We start from the raw sequence: 17459 nt of genomic DNA on the forward strand, positions 1-17459 counted from the left end.
AGTAATTTGCAGCCCATCTCCTTCCAGGAGTCCTTCTTAAGGAAGCCTGCACCAGTCCCAGAAACAGAACTTCTCCCATCAACTCTAATAACTTGAAGTATTATTCTCTCTCTTCATAACCCTCCACATTTTATAAGTAGAAATGGCATGACCACTACTTAAGCTCCAAAATCCTTCACTTTCATCTGCAGAGCTTCATGCATACATATGATAGTCATAGTTGTTCTAGGCAGTACTGTTTGATCTCACTTGGGGTGCAAGAAGGAATAATCAGCAGTTTTGGTAAGTCTGGCAAACCTGTCCATCACTTCCTGAATTCACACAATGGGAAGGCAGCTTATGTCACAAGTTAACAGGTCTGGTACATTCACAAGCCACTCTGTACCTCTCAGTAGGGAGTCTTCAACCACCACCACCACACTTCTCTTCCCTTTTCTGCAGGCTATGACTGTCACCTTTGTTCTTGAAGCACTGAAGAGTCTTCCTTCTAACCAAGAATATCTTTCTGTAGCTATCCAACAAGATGTTCAGAGCTGTTCTTGTTGAATTAATACTGAAAGTTATTTCTTAGCTCTATTGTTCAAGCTGTCTTCTGATTCTCCTGCTCCTAATAGGTGGTCTTTCTTGCGGTTTCTTCGCAACTCCGGTTGTCATCTTCTACTCTGATACTCTTTCTACTTTTGTCTTTGCTACAGTGCTTCCTATTTCCTGCTCAAGATCTCCTTCTATTCTCCAATGAGGTATGGAAGTATGGAAATTTGCTCCTGTTATCCTCTTTTCATCCCTTCCAACAAAGCAACAGAGTTATACGTGCAGCTGGTGTGGTCTATGGTGCTTTCAGGCAAGAAACTCACTTTGCAGGCCACCGCCATTAGAGTCATTGCTGTTCATTTTCTTGGCTCTGGTGCATGTTCTAACACCCGCCTCCACTGATGAAGCAACCTTCCTTCATCAATCGTTTATTGCTTGAAAGTTACCAGAGTTCCTGTGGTGAGCTGCTTAGGAGAGAATTTTAGCTTGCTAATAAAATGAGTGGCTCCATTTAGCATGTAGTGATCCCTGGCATCATCAGCAAAGGGCACTGGGAAAACCTGCAGAGCAACTGTTACCTTATCAGACACCAGACCTCTCATGGCAAAGGTGTTGCTTCAGGGGTTACAAGACTGCAGTAGGCCTCACGGTGCACAGCAGAAAGACTTCTGTATTAGTGTGGAATTTCTTGATAACATTTTCACTCTCACTTTTACAAAAGGTTAAACAAATCTCTGCCTTATTAGAAAATCAAAAGTAGGACCATATAGAGAGTCTGTTCTAAGTAAGTCTAGGATCTTAACTTATTCACGATGCTGAGGATCTTTAGAGAAATGCAGGAAACTTTTCTTTCAATTTAAGGAATCTGAATGTGCAAATATTTAAACTCATATCACATGTAACAAAGTCCAAATGCAGAAACTAAATGCTTACCTAGTGGTAAAATCTTTAAATCACTGTAAACAAAGCCTGGTATAATTTTTAAGATGGCTATGTGTCAACAGGAGGTTTAAGAGCTAGTATTTATTTTTATTTTTGTTACAAGAAACTTCCTAAAATCACGCCCCAAGTCCAAGAAAATAGTAGTCTGGCATATGTGACCAAAATATCAAGCATGAATGCAAAGGGGTGGGGGTTCTTTTTAGGCCCTTTTTGGGGCTGGGGGAAGGTCTCCTCCAGAGTAACATCTGACATGTAAGAAAATTATATATATATATATATATATATATATATATATATATATATATATATATATCTCAAGTGCGTGAGCTACTCTTTTGGGCATTAACACAGGACTCTTCTTTCCAATTAGTGCTGCACTAAATACTAACAGATTTTAATGTCAATAACCTTTGAAAGATGCAAAATCTTCTCCAGACCTTCTGCCTTTTATTATTATTATGTTGTAGAGATATTACACTGCTGCTACATCATTTGGGGAAAAAATAACTCTTCTTCACCAAAAAATAGGAATCAAGTGCTGAATGTGATAAAGCCAAAGGTGATAGGATATGTTACTGAGAGCAAATGAAGCAGTATTTTGACTTCAGTTTGGATGTCCATGAAGAGGGGCAAAGAACTTACCAGCTCCCAAGGCAATCTACATTTTCAGCAAAAAGTTTGCTTCCTATCTTGATAGACTGAAGAAATACTTCCCTCTCACAACAAACATGTTTTTATACCCTTTTACCCCTCACTTCATCCCAAAAAAGTCACCCAAGGAACAGCTCGTCGAGGGGTTCATGAAAATATTACCAAAATTATTTCCCTTGCCCTTCCATTTCAACTTGGAACTAATTTCAATACTTAAGGTACAGGTAATTTTAAATATATTGCTACATCATTAATTTTGATCCCTGCTTAGAATCTTATAAACAAGAAATGTGTTTACAGTGCTCCATAATTAACATTTACATAACTCAAGTTTATAATTAGCAACTTACCTAGCAATTAAAAATTGCCTCCAGGCTACTGCACAAGTCTCCACTGATGCAGGGATATAGCTACATGGCTCTCCCACTCTAATTCTATTTTAATATATTTATATACGATTTCAAAACATATATTACCCACTCTTCAGCCATACCTCCCAGAGTGGCTAAATAAATAAATAAATTACAATAAAATCTGACAAACCCAAATCTGATGGACAGTTAAAACTCCAGCATAAAAAGAACACATTAATTACCGTAGATTCCTGCATATAAGACAACTTTTTAACCCCGGAAAAGAGGTTAAAAAGTCGAGGGTCGTCATACACCAAGTATGGCTTCGTCTGAGCCCACCGCTGCTTTGGAACCTGCCAAAGCTGCCGCAGCAGCAGAAGTGGACGGCGCGCTCCAGCTTAGCATCACTGGGCAGCTTCCTCCCGGCACAGAGCCCACCACCCACTGTTACTGCCCAGCAAAGCGTATAAGACTGCCAATTTGGAGGGGGGTCGTCTTATACGCTCAGTTGCCTAATACGCCAGAATCTACAGTATCTACTGGCTAGTTAAGGTGACAGAAGAGAAATAATTCAACACTCAATTTCTATGACATTGTACAACTGTATCATGAAGGCTTGAGCATGGGAATTTCTCTTTCCCTCATAGTATTGGGAGACAAAGGCTCATGAAGAAATAATAATAATAATAATTTATTTATACATACATATATACTTACATACATACATACATACATACATACATACATACATATATACATACATACCAGCCACTCTGGCAGGTACCCCCTTCAGACCTATCTGCAAAGCTGACCCCAGTATTCAAGGCTAACTATTCACAATAAGTTCTATTATGCACTTAATACAGGGGTCAGCAACCTTTTTCAGCCGTGGGCCAGTCCACTGTCCCTCAGACCACGTGGTGGGCCGGACTATATTTTGGGGGGGAAATGAACGAATTCCTATGCCCCACAAATAACCCAGAGATGCATTTTAAATAAAAGCACACATTCAACTCATGTAAAAACACCCAGTGGGCCCCACAAATAACCGAGAGATGCATTTTAAATAAAAGGACACATTCTACTCATGTAAAAATACGCTGATTCCTGGACCATCCACAGGCCGCATTTAGAAGGTGATTGGGCCACATCTGGCCCACAGGTTGCCTACCCCTGACTTAATACATTCTTAATCATTGTACAATGATTAGGACAGATCTTACAAGATGAGACTTGTGGCCCTCCAACTGTTGCTGGACTACAACTTTCATTACTCCTGACTACTGCCCATGCTGCCTGCAACTGATGTGAGCGGGAGTCCCTTCCCTGCACTAAAGGAAGGCAGGATGAGGAGTGTCAGTGAAAATATGCAGATTCAAGTGTCAGTTACTAATAGCTATATAATGACTACAAAACAGAGTCCTTGGAATGAAGGAGACATATGACAGTTGATCCTGGCCTGATTGCTGGAGGGGGCTTGTATTTTCCCCCTCCTCTCTTGCTACATCCAGGTATAATAGTTATGGACATTAGTAGTACTATCAGTAGTTCAAAAAACCACCCGATCTAATAGGATATAGCCATTCTTTTACCAGAGCAAACTTTACAACACTTCGTTATTTGAAATGGTGTTTCACCTAGGGATGGAGAGGTAACCTGCAAAGAGGAATAGGAGACCTGGTACAAACGACATGTGTTGCTCTGACTTCCTAAAGCAAACAAACCTGTCTGAAAAAAATACGGGTGGGTGAGAGGTTTCAACATAAATCAGGCATGTCCAAAATCTGTTTCGGGGGCCTAATCCGGCCTGCCGGGCGATTTAATCCAGCTCCTGGGGTAAAATCCTTTAAAAAAGCTCAACAACTTTGTTCAGCCCCACGCGTGTTCACTTCATCAAATCTGGCCATCTTTGAAAAATGTTTGGGCACTCCTGACATAAATGAAACACATGATATAAAAACAGATCCTGGCTGGATGACACAGTGCAGACAGGCAGAAAGTGCAAATGCCTGCATGAATCTTTCCTTGCCTGACGGAAGGTCCCTCTCCAAAAATAAACTGTGAGAATCCCTTTTTTTAAAGTTATGCAGGCTTGGACTCAGACCTGAATAAGAGCTCCTATCATTTAAAGAAGGGACCAAGATCCAATGGAGGCTCCTTGGTGGAAGATGGGGGAGGTAATGTCCAGTGATTCTCCCTTTCCCCTGCAGTCCTTTATGCCTCCTCCCCACAGTATTACAAAGGGTTCCCCAACCCTCCAGAACAATTTTTTAGGGGGAAAGGTATAGGGAGCCACAGAAGGAATTGGTGAAGATTGCCTCACCACCCCCATCCCATTCTGCCCACGTGAAAGTCCAGCTGGTGTAGTTCTGCTTTGGGCAACTCCGAATCCCATGCATTAGAATTTTATTTTTTTACAAGTATTGTATTAGGCATTTGATATTTAAAAACTTCAGTGCTCAGATCCTAAGAAGGCATAATAAACATTGTTTGTCCAGATGTCCATACTTCTTCTGCAACATGGATACATTTTGATGCTACAATGAAAAAAGTCTCCTTTCAAAAAGCATCACTTACCAGTAACTACTATGCTGCTCATGTTAGAGTTCGGACTATTGAGTACACTGCCTGAAAGAAGCTCGTCAGATCCTCTCTAAAAAGAAAGAAACAGTAAGCACTTTGCCATTTAAAAATGCAAACACTAATATTAAGCATGTAAGTTTGAAATATCTTTTTTTTAAAAAAAAATGAGTATCTTGGAAACCTAGAGGCCTGATTCACATCAAACAAAAGTTTAAAACAAACTATTGCTTAATGTGAATGAGAAGCACACTAGTGCAAACAACTCAAATATTCCTGAGTACTCCTCCCCTCCTCTTGCCATGACATGGACAAAAACAAACCAGAGTCTGGCTTGTCATCCAAATTAAGACTCCTAGTTTGTTTCCCCCTAAACAAACCAGAAGCAGTAACCAACTTCTCACTGCTTGTGGTTTTTTTGGTGAGGGGAACAAAGCACAAATTCAGGTTCAGGCATGGGAAATGAGAACCTCAGGAACTTTTGAGCATCATGCAACAGCACAGAGCTTGTTCACATTAAATCACAGTTTGTTTTAAACTATGGTTTAAGGTGATGTGTGAACGAGGACTTATCAGATTTCCTCCACCACTCTTTCCAGGTGGCCAGTCAAAAGAAACTAAAATTATTAACATACAATTGTTCATCCAATCCAGACAATTTCTTCACTGAAAACTGCACATAACTTGTAAAGATAGCAAGAGTTACTCAACAGCCGATGGAAAGATTAAAATGTTTTAAAAAACTAAGAGTGCATCAGCTTCAGTCAGCATCCTTAGCTTGCAACAGTCATGAAAAAAATAATATCTATATACGATCAAAATGATATTTGTAAAGGAACCTGATTATTATTACTATTATTTTGCTATGATTTCTAATATAGCTATTTAGGTCCCATCTGCTTTTTGGTCTTTTCCAGTTTCAAAATGAACTTAAGTTACCCTTAAATTTAAGTTACCCTTAAATTTGTAAACTAAGATCAATTTCTTGCAATACATATGAATGTGGCAAAGTATATACTTTTGCTGCTTCCTCATGTTGCAATCACAGTAGACTTTTTTATTGATATTTTATTTAAATCTGATTTTTGCTTTAAATTTCAATTATGTGATTTTTTAATAAGCAGGATGAAAATGAAATATGAACTTAATACAAAAATGTAAATTATATACTTATCTTAAAACTGCATATATAACCCTTTTCAAATATAATGGCTGTGTTCAGCCACAACATTAAACTATGATTTGGTGCTACATAAACAAGCCTTAGACTCCTACAGTTCTACTTCCCCATGTCTGGCATAGCTGCAAATGGTGACTAGAAGCATTTACTTCCATTTTCTACCAACCAGGATTTGCCAATATATCAAAACCATCGCAAACTATTGTTAACTTTAACTATAGTTTGTCCAAACAAGTAAATTTCAAAAGGTGGTTTACAAACCGATCTTGGACCAATGAACCATAAATAAAACTAAGGCTAAAGTCAGAATGTAGCTCTAAACCATTATTTAGCACTACTTTCAAACAAGAACATCGAATTAAAGTCTGTTTCTATGTAAAAAGAAAAGTAATTCACTTCAAAGGGCAATTAATATAAATATGTTACAAGCAGTCACAGATTATGTTCTCATTGCAGGAAATTATGAATCAACAAAATTGCCTGGATATTTATTTTTTGGGAGCCCTGTTTAGGAAATATATGAAGAAGATATCAATGAAAATCTTAATTCAAATCAATGATTTAAGTCAACTTTTCTTCTTGCTCATTTCAATAATAATTTAAATTAACTTATTCACCAAGCCTCCCAAGTGGATACTATCACTTAGAAATGAGCCCCAAAGTAAAGTGATAGCCAGTGATGTTTTTGTGACTGGCGTATGTTCTCAGTAGTCAGCCCCACTTTCACATTTCGCATCAGCTGAATTTCCAAATTGTTTTCAAAAGGAAGCCTAAGTACACCAAATACAACTGAAGTTGGTTGAAGGCACTGCACATTATGGATGTCACCTATGCATCCAGCAGCAACGCTGAATGTAAAATAACATCAAAGTGTGAAGCTGATCCTTCAAGAAGCCAACCCAATTCAGAACAGGTTCAATATTGCTACCATGGAAAGATATGCCATTATCAGCTAATGACACTTCTCTCTTGTCTTGTCAGTTTACTAATGAGCATGCTATGCACCTATGCAGGACACCTATGCCTACATCTGGATTTAATGAAAAGAAATGAGAGAGAGCTTGGTATCAATCAAAATGAGTTCTACCAGTAGTTTCATGAATGTGTTGAACAGTGCAAAGCACAAAACAAAACCATGAAGGACACCATAGAGTAAATGCCATGATACTGAGCTACAGTATCCCACCATCACTTTCAGTTCCTTCTTGGTGGACAGATTCTGGTATAACTCAGAACTGAGCCGGAAAACTCCTCCAGGACAAGCAATCCAAAAGTATGTAATTGGTAATGGTATCTAATGTGACTCTGAGGTTATGGGAAATCAACAAGGATGCTTTCCCCTGGCATTAATCATCCACCAAACTGTCTCAAAAATGAAGCAGAGGTCAGAATAAAGTACATCTAGAAGATCAGGATCACTCAGGAATGCCCTAGAGCTCAGCAGCCACTACCTGCTTGATCTCTTGAAAGGGAGATTAATCACCACACAATAATGGGGGGGGGGTCCACAGGCCAAATATGAAAGCCAAGATTGATCCTCAGATCACAGGTTCACCACCCATTTCCATAAAGCCCTAGCCAGCATGGTTCATAGTTAGGAATGACAGGAGTTTTAGTCCAAACCATCTGGAGGGCACCACCTGGGGGAGCACAATCCCAAATGAGATTGAACACCACATTAGTGGTCATACCAGCCACCTACCAACAGCACCTCGATCTTGTCTGAACGGAGTTTAGGTTGTTAAATTTCATGCAAACCACTACTCTCTTCAGTATGCCCGTGTCATCTCACATGCATTGATAAAATGAAGAAAGAGCCTGGTGATAATCCCTTACCCAAAGTTACATAGAGCATAAGGCACAAAAGGAAGTGCTAATGGACTCCAGAATACTGATGCAATGGGTCAGAGCAATACCCCCCAACACCACCTTCTGGAACTGTCTCTCTAAGCAGGAAGCAAACTACTGAATCATGGCCCCTCCAGTTCCAAAACTAGGTAGCCCCTCCAGCGATATACTATGCTTGATGGTATCAAGAACTGCTGAGAGATCCAGACATATTAGCAGGATCACACTTCACTTTTCCTTCTCCTAATAAAGTTCATATAAAATAACAACCAATGCAGTTTTAGTTCTGATGACAACCCAGAAGCTATACCGAAGTCAATCTATTTCATCATCATTAAAACTATGCCTGAATTTTACAGTCACCACCCTCTAGCCATAGACAACCTTTCCAGTACAGGGAATGTTTTATTTGAACAACAATCATGACTATATTTGGTGTCTAGAAAGTGTTCCTTTGGAAATGGCCTCAAACCCACCTCCTTCAAAATGACTGCAACTATTTCTTCTCACAAAGAGATATTAATCACTCCCTGAATCCAGCTGGTCAACCCTCTCTTTGATCAGCATAAATGAGTCAGGAGAGGCATGGAATTGAACAGACAGGCTGAATTTAGGCTGTATGCCTCTAAACACCTCCATATCTTGAAATTTATCCCCAAAAGAGAGGAAATTTAAATTGTATTCCCTTCATTAAGCACCATAATATATTAATAAAGTTGGTTAGGTAGTTAACTAGTGCCAACAATACGCTGGGTACAGTCAAAGATCTGATTCTACAAATATTAATCTTATCCTTGCACCCACAAATATGTAGTATTTTAGCAGGACATTCTTGTCTCCTAGGCCTACAGAGAAAATATCTGTTCTAGATTTGCCACAGTAGAGAGATTTTTTTTTATGCCATCTGTCCACATAGCTGAAACAGGGCCATAAATTCTCTCCAATTCTCTGAGCCTATCATAGTAGGTCAAGTGATGACTCACCCTTTAATCTCTTTAATTACTAGGAAAGCATAACAGAGGCATTTAGGTTTTTGAATAGCAAGAAGAAGAAAAACTTTGAATTCCCAAGTATTCAAAACCTTATCACCTCATTAAGCCATTAACTTTGGAATAAGAATAAGAATAGTAACGTTAGCTAGGGCATTTCTACACGATTAAAGAACATTGCAGAAATACAGAAGGTGTTAAAAAAAAAATCTGTGGTGCAATCATGCTGGGAATACTGTGTCCAGTTTTGTTTGCCACACCTCAAAAAAGAAAACAGGAAAAGGTGCAGAAAAAGGTAACACAAATTATAAAAAACAAACAAAAGAGTATCATTGGACTTTAAAGACTAACAAGTTTATTATGGCTTAAGGTCCCACAAGAGTCTTTGTTCTTACTCTTTTTACAGCAACCGACTATCATGGCTCCAGGGATGGAGCAACTACTCTATGAGAAAAAGTTACAGCAGCTTTTTTTAGTTTTAGAAAAAAAGGAAGCAAACAGAGGACATAGTGTGGAAAAGTGCATGGTGTAGAAAAAGTGGATAAAGAGACGTTTTTGTCCATCTCACATAAATACTAGAACTCAGGGTCATCCAATTATGCTAAATGTTGGAAGATTCAGGACACACAAAAGGAAGTAATTTTTCACACAGCACATAATTAAACTATGGAATTCACTACCATAAGACATTATGATGGCCGTCAATTTGGACAGCTTTAAAAGATTAGGCAAATTAATTTATGGAGGAGGGGACGTAAGTGGGCAGAGTGTTCTCCTGTTTATATTCTGCTTCCCATTGGTCTCTGATTGGCAGCTTTGAGAACAGAAGGTTGGACTTGATGGGGCCCTTGGTCAGATCCAGCAAGGTTCTTAAGTTCTTATGAAAGGCATGACAGTAGTCAAATAACTTTGAAGGTTAAAGTAATTTTTGTATATTACTTTGCCTCCAGAGCCATTAACTAGGAACGAAAAGTGATGGTTTTTTGTTAACCTGCTCTATAATGCTCACAGGCAGTGATCATATAGATATGAAAAAAATCATTTATAAAATAGGTTGTATCTCGTTACAGACAATTGTAAAAGTAAATCAATTCTTATTCATTTAAGCTGCCCTCCTAATGCTTTCTGTAGACTACATACATTTCATTGCCTAACAAAAAAGATACTATGATTATAGAGTTCCAAGAATAAGTTGTTTTTTTGAACGGAAACCTGGACCTGAAACATATTTTCATACACTTCCGCAGTACAGATTTTGATCTTCCTTGGAATAAAGTTCTTGTCATTATCTCCCATGCCTCAAAAATATATATTTTTTTAAATCAAGTGGGTTGTGTGTTCCAAATATTTCCAAACAAATCTGTGTAGGTGGTTTCAAACAAAAAGTGATTCAGTCTACAAGTCAAATATGGATTTACAAAACTAATAGCCTAGTTTCACTAACAGAAATAACTGCAATAGAATATATGGTGAAGCACTGTATATTTGTACAAATATACCTGTCCCATTATAGCAAGGACCACATAAATCAGCAAAACCTATAATCAGCTACTATTCAAACAGCAATTCCTGTACTGATAACTGGAATAGGCAATATACATTTTGTAAAGCAGAACTGTAAACCAGCAATTTCTTGTGCTTTTTGCAGGCAAAAAATGGAATCATCACCATAGCCAATAAGTTGCCAGATGGAAACCCCTAAACCAAAATCAGTCTAACAAAGGCCAGCTTTCTCCCCAGCCCATACAGTCCCTCCTCTAAGACTTCGTTGCCCAGACTCATATCCAGCTCTAGCCGTTTTAAACATGTTCCAAGGAGGAACAGCAAGATTAGGTTGTTGGGTACACAAAAAGTACATCCTAGACTCATGCTTTTGGAAATGTTCTAGAATATTCACACAACTCATTTAGGGCCTATAAAATTTTGTCTATAGCTCTAGTTAGAAGAGTTCATACAAATTAAACTGTATGACTTGCCTTGAGGAAGAAAACTGTGATCATTTCAGAAAGATGTGTGCGCCCAATGAATCCAAAAAGCCAGACAGATTTTTAACCTGCACTGCCCAATTTTCACTTTATGAAAAGCCATTTAACAACAGAGCTCCATTCAATTAATTGGTTTTTTGATGTCAGTCAGCTGGTCAACTACAAAGCATGCCAGGAAATGTTTTGCTTCCCACTACCATTGTATTCTTATAAGTTATTAGTTAATATGTATTACTTTATTTTAAGTCATTTCCAGTTAAGAGGCGCGGTTAATGACATGCTTATTCTGCTGAAGAAGGAAGGCAGCAAGCCAGACAGTCCTTTGACCAGAACTGTGCTGATATCACCAATGATGCTTTTGACAAATTAAACTATCTCCTCAAAACTGTCAGTTCAACTCTGCAAAAGGCAAAATGCCACCTGGAAGAATGACAGTTTATATTCTTCTTAGAGGCAGTTGTGTTGAAGAATATAAGATGGGTGCTCCCAGAATTCAATTCCATTTTCAAAGTATATATGCTTAGCTATGAGAGATTCTACTCCAGTTACTGGTCCAAATATGTTCACATGCTCCCAAAAGAAAGGCATATTCATTTTATAAGCACAGCACTGTACCATAGCAAGCTTTATCTAAGTCAGGTATGGGGTAGCAGACGTCTCAGGATCCACTGGTAGATGAATAATTTACAGTGGATCTAAAGGGTGTCTGGCTATCAAATATTTAAGAACAAAGGAAGCTAGGAAAAATAAGAGTGATTTGCATGTGAAAGGATTTCAAAAGCAATTCTGATACTGAAAACAAATTCCTAGACTGAATGTATGCTCAGAGGTACATTGTTGCTTAATTCTTTCTCTTACCACCACCGTTTTTCAAGCACTGATGTAGTACGGTATATGAGTATAAAGTACAAAGCACCTAGCCTTTACCCCATGTTAATCTGAATTTACAATTTTACAGGTTCCGTGTTTCAGAGCAGTAGTGTTTTTAATCAAGACTACCTAAAATAAACCAGGATCTCAAATACCCCAAAATTCAAGGTTATTACTACCTGTTCTCCTAGTATAATCTGTTCTCAGATTAGACAGTTTTGAACATTCTTACTGCAGGTCCAGTGCAAGCATGTTTTTTATCCCTGTGAGAATTCTTTGAGATTACATGTTCCCATCTTCCATGTTAACTCCCCTTTCCATTTCATGGCCTGCTTTTGCTATGATGTAACATTACAGTTACATTGGTGCAAATACATAATTAACATTAACCAGAATCCTTCATAACCAGGGTTTGCAAACCCACTTCAAAGCTTGCATACAAGAGCCACGCGGATTAACACTAATGCTACATAATTACTATTTCATACATAAGGTTAGCTCACATCATTTAATACTCCATGTAGAAGAAGGCACACAATACCAATTGCCATGGTTTGGTCCTTGGTTGCTCACACCATAGCTTGGGTTTGGATTAAATGGTAAACTGCAGTTTGTGGAGAATCCAGAACCCAGGATTAAGTAAAGAAATCATGACACATGAAGGGAAGCAGGAGGGTGACTTGGAGGTGTCTGCTCATGCATGTAATGTCAAACCACAATTTGGCAATATCAGAATCACACATGTAATGTAATACCACAGTAAAAGCAAGCCACAAAAGAAAGGAAACATGAGTGCACAACCTACAACATATAGTGGGACCTCTGGTTGCGAACGGTATCCATTCCAGAGGCCTGTTCGCAACATGAAAAGAGTGCAACCTGCAGCGGCGCATCTGCGCACATGCGGGTTGCAATTCGCCACTTCTGTGCATGCGGGTGACGTCATTTTGCGCTTCTGCACATGCGTGAGCCACGAAACCCGGAAGTAACCCTTTCCGGTACTTCCGGGTCGCAACATGAAAGAACGTAACATGAAGCAGACATAACGTAAGGTATGACTGTACTTCCAGTCTACGGTCTAGAAACTGAGAACATTATGGCTACCTTTGGGTCAGTGATTAGAATCCTAGACCTTTGCAATGTTCATAATATAGCTAGAATCTAGATCCTTTCAGTCCTATTTTATGAACTCTGCATTAAATATATTAAAAACTCTCCAATTCTAGTTCCACTTAAGTCACACAGTCCCTACAACAATTACCCTGCAAAGGGTATATCACCACCAGTATATACACACACATATATACTGAAGGAGAGGGCAGTGGACTGTTATTGTGAGAGCATGGGTTACACCAGTCCTGCAATGCAGCCCACGAAAGGACCCAGGGAGTCATCAGGTTTTTCACTATGAGGGCAGAGAGGTCTTCCCTTGGAGAGGGAGATGTGATTTCCTAGGCCTCCAGTATAGGGTAAGGGAAAGGTACGTAGCCAGTTCTGTTCTGACAGAGCATGAACACTGGAAAGTGCAGAAAGAAAGCATTCCAGAAGAGGCTGTGGATCCACATCTCCTCCATTCCCCAGACACACACCTGGAACATGGGACAAATTACACAACTAGCAGAAAAATGAAAAGGAAAAAAAAGACCACAGGTGTGGCCGGGCATGGAAAGAGGCAGTTCATCCACTTTCAGTTATGTCCCCACCGACCCTTACAGATTGCTCTGCACATATTGAATTATCCAAGCACAGGAAATTGAACCTATGTTGCTGTAAATCTTAAATCTCTTTTGATGCCCACATTTGAAATATCCTGCCTGGCCTTGGACAGAATGCTGCCAGACTGAGATAAATTGAACAAAAGACCTGCAAAAATATAGCCAGTTTTGGACTCATGAAACGTGTATTCTTTGGATACTTTAGGATTGTTATTGGAGGAGAGCAGTGTTCTTGTGCTCTTAAAAGCTGCATGGCAGGCCGAAATCCAACTGGTTAAGCCCTTTCTGGGATGGAATACAATTATGGGAAAAGCTCCATCTGTTGGCATTCTATCAGTCAGTCATTGTATTTGTGTATGGCTCCCAAAATGATTTTTTTGGGTGGGTCAATGACCCTTTATAGAAAGAAGAAGTTTCCCATCACGGCCTTATACTTACCAAACAATCAAATTCACATAGGGTTACAAGGTCACCTGACATGGTTAAAGTTTTCCCCACTATGGCAAAATATATTCAATTTCTATTTAAGTTACAGTAATTATTTCTAAATTTGTATCTATCAATATAAATTAACATACTCAAGTTATTTGCAGATTGGTCCCTCTTTTGTGGGTGGGGCTGAGGATTCAATCCACATACAGTGTACTAGAAGCAGAAAAAGCTTCTGGCACCTCTGACCGAAAGTGACCAGGACAAATAGTCAACATTACAAATTAACATTTCATACCAAATTTGGGATTATTTATTAAATTCATAACCTACCTTCACACCAACTGCAACATCAGTGACAATGCTGAAAAAGAAAAGAAATTTTTAAAAGGGGGAATTCACTTTTATTTCTCTTTTCTAATAAGAAAGGAATTCTCTTTGAAACCAAACATTCAATATATTTTAAATATATTGGCATTAAAATGCTTACTTGTAATAATTTAGACTTACTCATGACATACTGAAGTAACAAGGTGGCAAGAACTACCTTGGTGCCATACATACAACCAAACTTGGATTGGTGATAATGGGAGCCAAAGAAGATAAAGAATAACTTTTGTTCATGTTTTCTTTACAACTGTAAAACCACATACAAGAGAGCAAATCCGACCTAGGCATATCTAATCAAGCCCAACAGACCAGGCTTATAAAACTAGATGTAGAGGAAGTTATTTTCCATGTCTCAAAACTAGAGTCTGGAGTCACTGAAGCTGAATGGTGGGGAAATCAGGATAAACAAAAGGAAGTACAGTGGTACCTTGGTTCTTGAACTTAATTCGTTCCAGGAGTCCATTTGACTCCCAAAACCATTCGCAAACCAAGGTGTGGCTTCTGATTGGCTGCAGGAGCTTCCTGCACTCAATTGGAAGCCGCACCAGACATTCGGCTTCCGAAAAACGTCCGCAAACCAGGTTACTTACTTCCGGGTTTGCGGTGTTCAGGAGCCGATTTATTCAACAACTAAGTCATTCGAGAACCAAGGTACCACTGTACTTCTTTACACAGTACATAGTTAACACTATGCTACTATGAAATGTGATGATTACTTCAAAAAGGTATTAGAAAAGTTAATGGGGGGGGGAAGGCTATCATGGCTACATAATGACTACAGTGGTACCTCTGGATGCGAACGGGATCTGTTCTGGAGCCGCGTTCGCATCCTAAAGCGAACGCAACCCGCGTCTGCGGGTCGCGATTCGCTGATTCCACGCATGCGCGTGGTCATTTTGAGCGCCTGCGCAAGTGGCGAAACCCGGAAATAACGCGCTCCGTTACTTCCGGGTCGCCGCAGAGCGCAACCCGAAAATATTCATCCCGAAGCTACTTCAACCCAAGGTATGACTGTATATGCTACCGCCAGAATTTGAGACAGCACACCTCTGAATAATAGTTGCTGGGGAACAAGAGTGAAATAGGAGTACTGCCCTCATGTTGCAGGCATCTGGTTGGCCAACGTGAGAAAAGGATGCTGGACTAGATAGGCCTTTGGCCTAATCCATCAGGACTCTTCTTATGTCCTTAATGTCAACAAGGAGTTGCACAAGCAATTCAGCAAATGGATTTTAGCAAGGCAGGGCAAGAAACTTCATAAAGCCTAGAACTAGAACCCGGCACTGAATGTGGATGTAGCAAATAGCTGCTCAAGAGAATACAAACTTGTGCGTATAATAATCTCCCCCGCTGCCCATCCATTGGCTTGGTTTTGAGTTACATGCAAGCCTGGGCCACAGAAGTTGACTAACTTTCCCAAGTCTTAGCAGGGCTCGTCATGCTCCTGTTACGATCGCCAACCATCATGTCTTTATCTTATTTCTTTTATATATATAACAAAAGCCAGTGCAACCATTTTATCATGTACACAAGAGCTGGCCAGCTTCATTTCAAAAGCAGATTCAAGTCTGGCGAAGGCAGTAAAAAAAAAAAATCAGCCCTCTATTTACGCTGTCACTGAGCAGGGCCCTGAAAGCGGGACTTCCCAGCTTCCAATAAAAAGAGGGCCTTGCCTGTGATACGTCCGCAAGCTGCCCACCCAAGCTCCTCACCACCAATGGAGGGAGGCCCTTTGCCTTGTTTCCATATGGCTGACGCCTGCAATCCCTGCCTTCCTTTCCTTCGGCTTGGTCTGCCTTGTCTCCAGCAAACACAAAGGCATCTTTTTTCCCCACCTTGGGAGGTTGGGAGAAAAGAGGTGGCATGTACACACACAAGGCCCCAATGGAAACAAAAGAGCCTCCTTCCTCCTGCTTCCTTTGCCCCAAATGGGGGGCATCGCTGCTGCTGCTCCTCTGTCACCCGAACCCAAATGAAACAATGGGGAGGGGTGAGCTCGGGAGGGACGGGACAAGGGAGGAGACATGGGAAGGGAAGAAAAGGGCGTTCCCCATGGGGAAAGGGGCCAGTAACGTGTGAACGCGGGGATGCCACGGGTCGCGGGGATGTAACAGGGGAAAGGAGGGGGGCCTCTCCCCTCAGGGGCCTTGTCTAGCCCAGCATCCCAGCGGGGCTGCCTCCTTCCAGAGGCCCAGGCCTCTGTCAAAAGGCAAGACCGGCCCCCCAACCACCGCCCCTCACCCGGGGCAGTGACAGCCGCCTGGCCAGGCGCCTCCCCCCGGGGAGAGGAAAACACCCACACACGCCCCTCTTCTCCCCTCCTCCCGGGACCCCCAGGCTTTCCTCACGCCCCGAGCCCGGCAGGCGGGAAGGAAGGAGCTCGGGAAGCGCCCCTGACACATAAGGGATGCGCTGCCTGCCCCCCTCGGAAAAGGGGGAGAAGGGAGGCGGGAGAGGCGGCGGCGGCAACTCTCTCCTCCCTCTCTTCCTCCCGGTGGCGGCGGCGGCAGTGGCGGCGTCCGTCCCTCACTCCTTCCCTCACTCACCCGTCCATCGCCGAACAGGACAAAGCGCTGGCGACCAGGGCAGGGAGCCGCGCAGGTAGCGAGCAGCGAGAGAGCGAGGGGAGCGAGAAAATGGCGGCCGGGCCCCAACGGAAACCGCCGAAGGTTGCCGAGCGCTCTATCGAGCAGGCTCCGCTCTCCCCATCAGACCCGCGGAACTCCTTTGTTCTCAGTGGGCATGCGCGAGAGGCCTCGGGCATGCGCAATCCGCGCGGCTGAGGGCTTTTGTAGATGTATATTTCTTGCCCTCAGAAGGCAAACGGAGTGGGGTGGGGGGAGATGGCGAGAGAAATGGGACGCGCGCACACACAAAAAGAAAAAGAGCGGGATTTGTCTTTCTTTGCCTATGTTGGGCTTTGAAGCACGAGTTAAAAGGGGGGAGGGAAACCTGGGGGGTTTTTTTGAGGCACAATTTCCGAAGGAAATTATTTA

At 41.1% G+C, this 17459-nt stretch overlaps 1 protein-coding gene across 5 annotated transcripts in view; it reads right to left on the reverse strand.

Moving 5' to 3' along the window:
* Positions 1-17190, reverse strand: part of PTBP2 (polypyrimidine tract binding protein 2) — a 49801-nt gene extending 32611 nt beyond the window's left edge. For 4 of the 5 annotated variants that reach the window (XM_079981513.1, XM_079981512.1, XM_079981511.1 and 1 more), the window contains exons 1-3: positions 17010-17189; positions 14407-14437; positions 5055-5130 (exon numbers count right to left, since the gene is read on the reverse strand). In XM_079981513.1, coding sequence (XP_079837639.1) covers positions 5055-5130; positions 14407-14437; positions 17010-17017 — 115 coding nt within the window. In that variant the 5' untranslated portion in view covers positions 17018-17189. Of the gene's footprint in view, positions 1-5054; positions 5131-14406; positions 14438-17009 lie in introns of all 5 variants that reach the window. The other variant, XM_079981514.1, reaches the window with a different exon arrangement.
* Positions 17191-17459: the final 269 nt, after the last annotated feature.

Source organism: Podarcis cretensis, assembly GCF_951804945.1.
Source record: "Podarcis cretensis genome assembly, chromosome: 6".
Taxonomy (NCBI): Eukaryota; Metazoa; Chordata; class Lepidosauria; order Squamata; family Lacertidae; genus Podarcis; species Podarcis cretensis.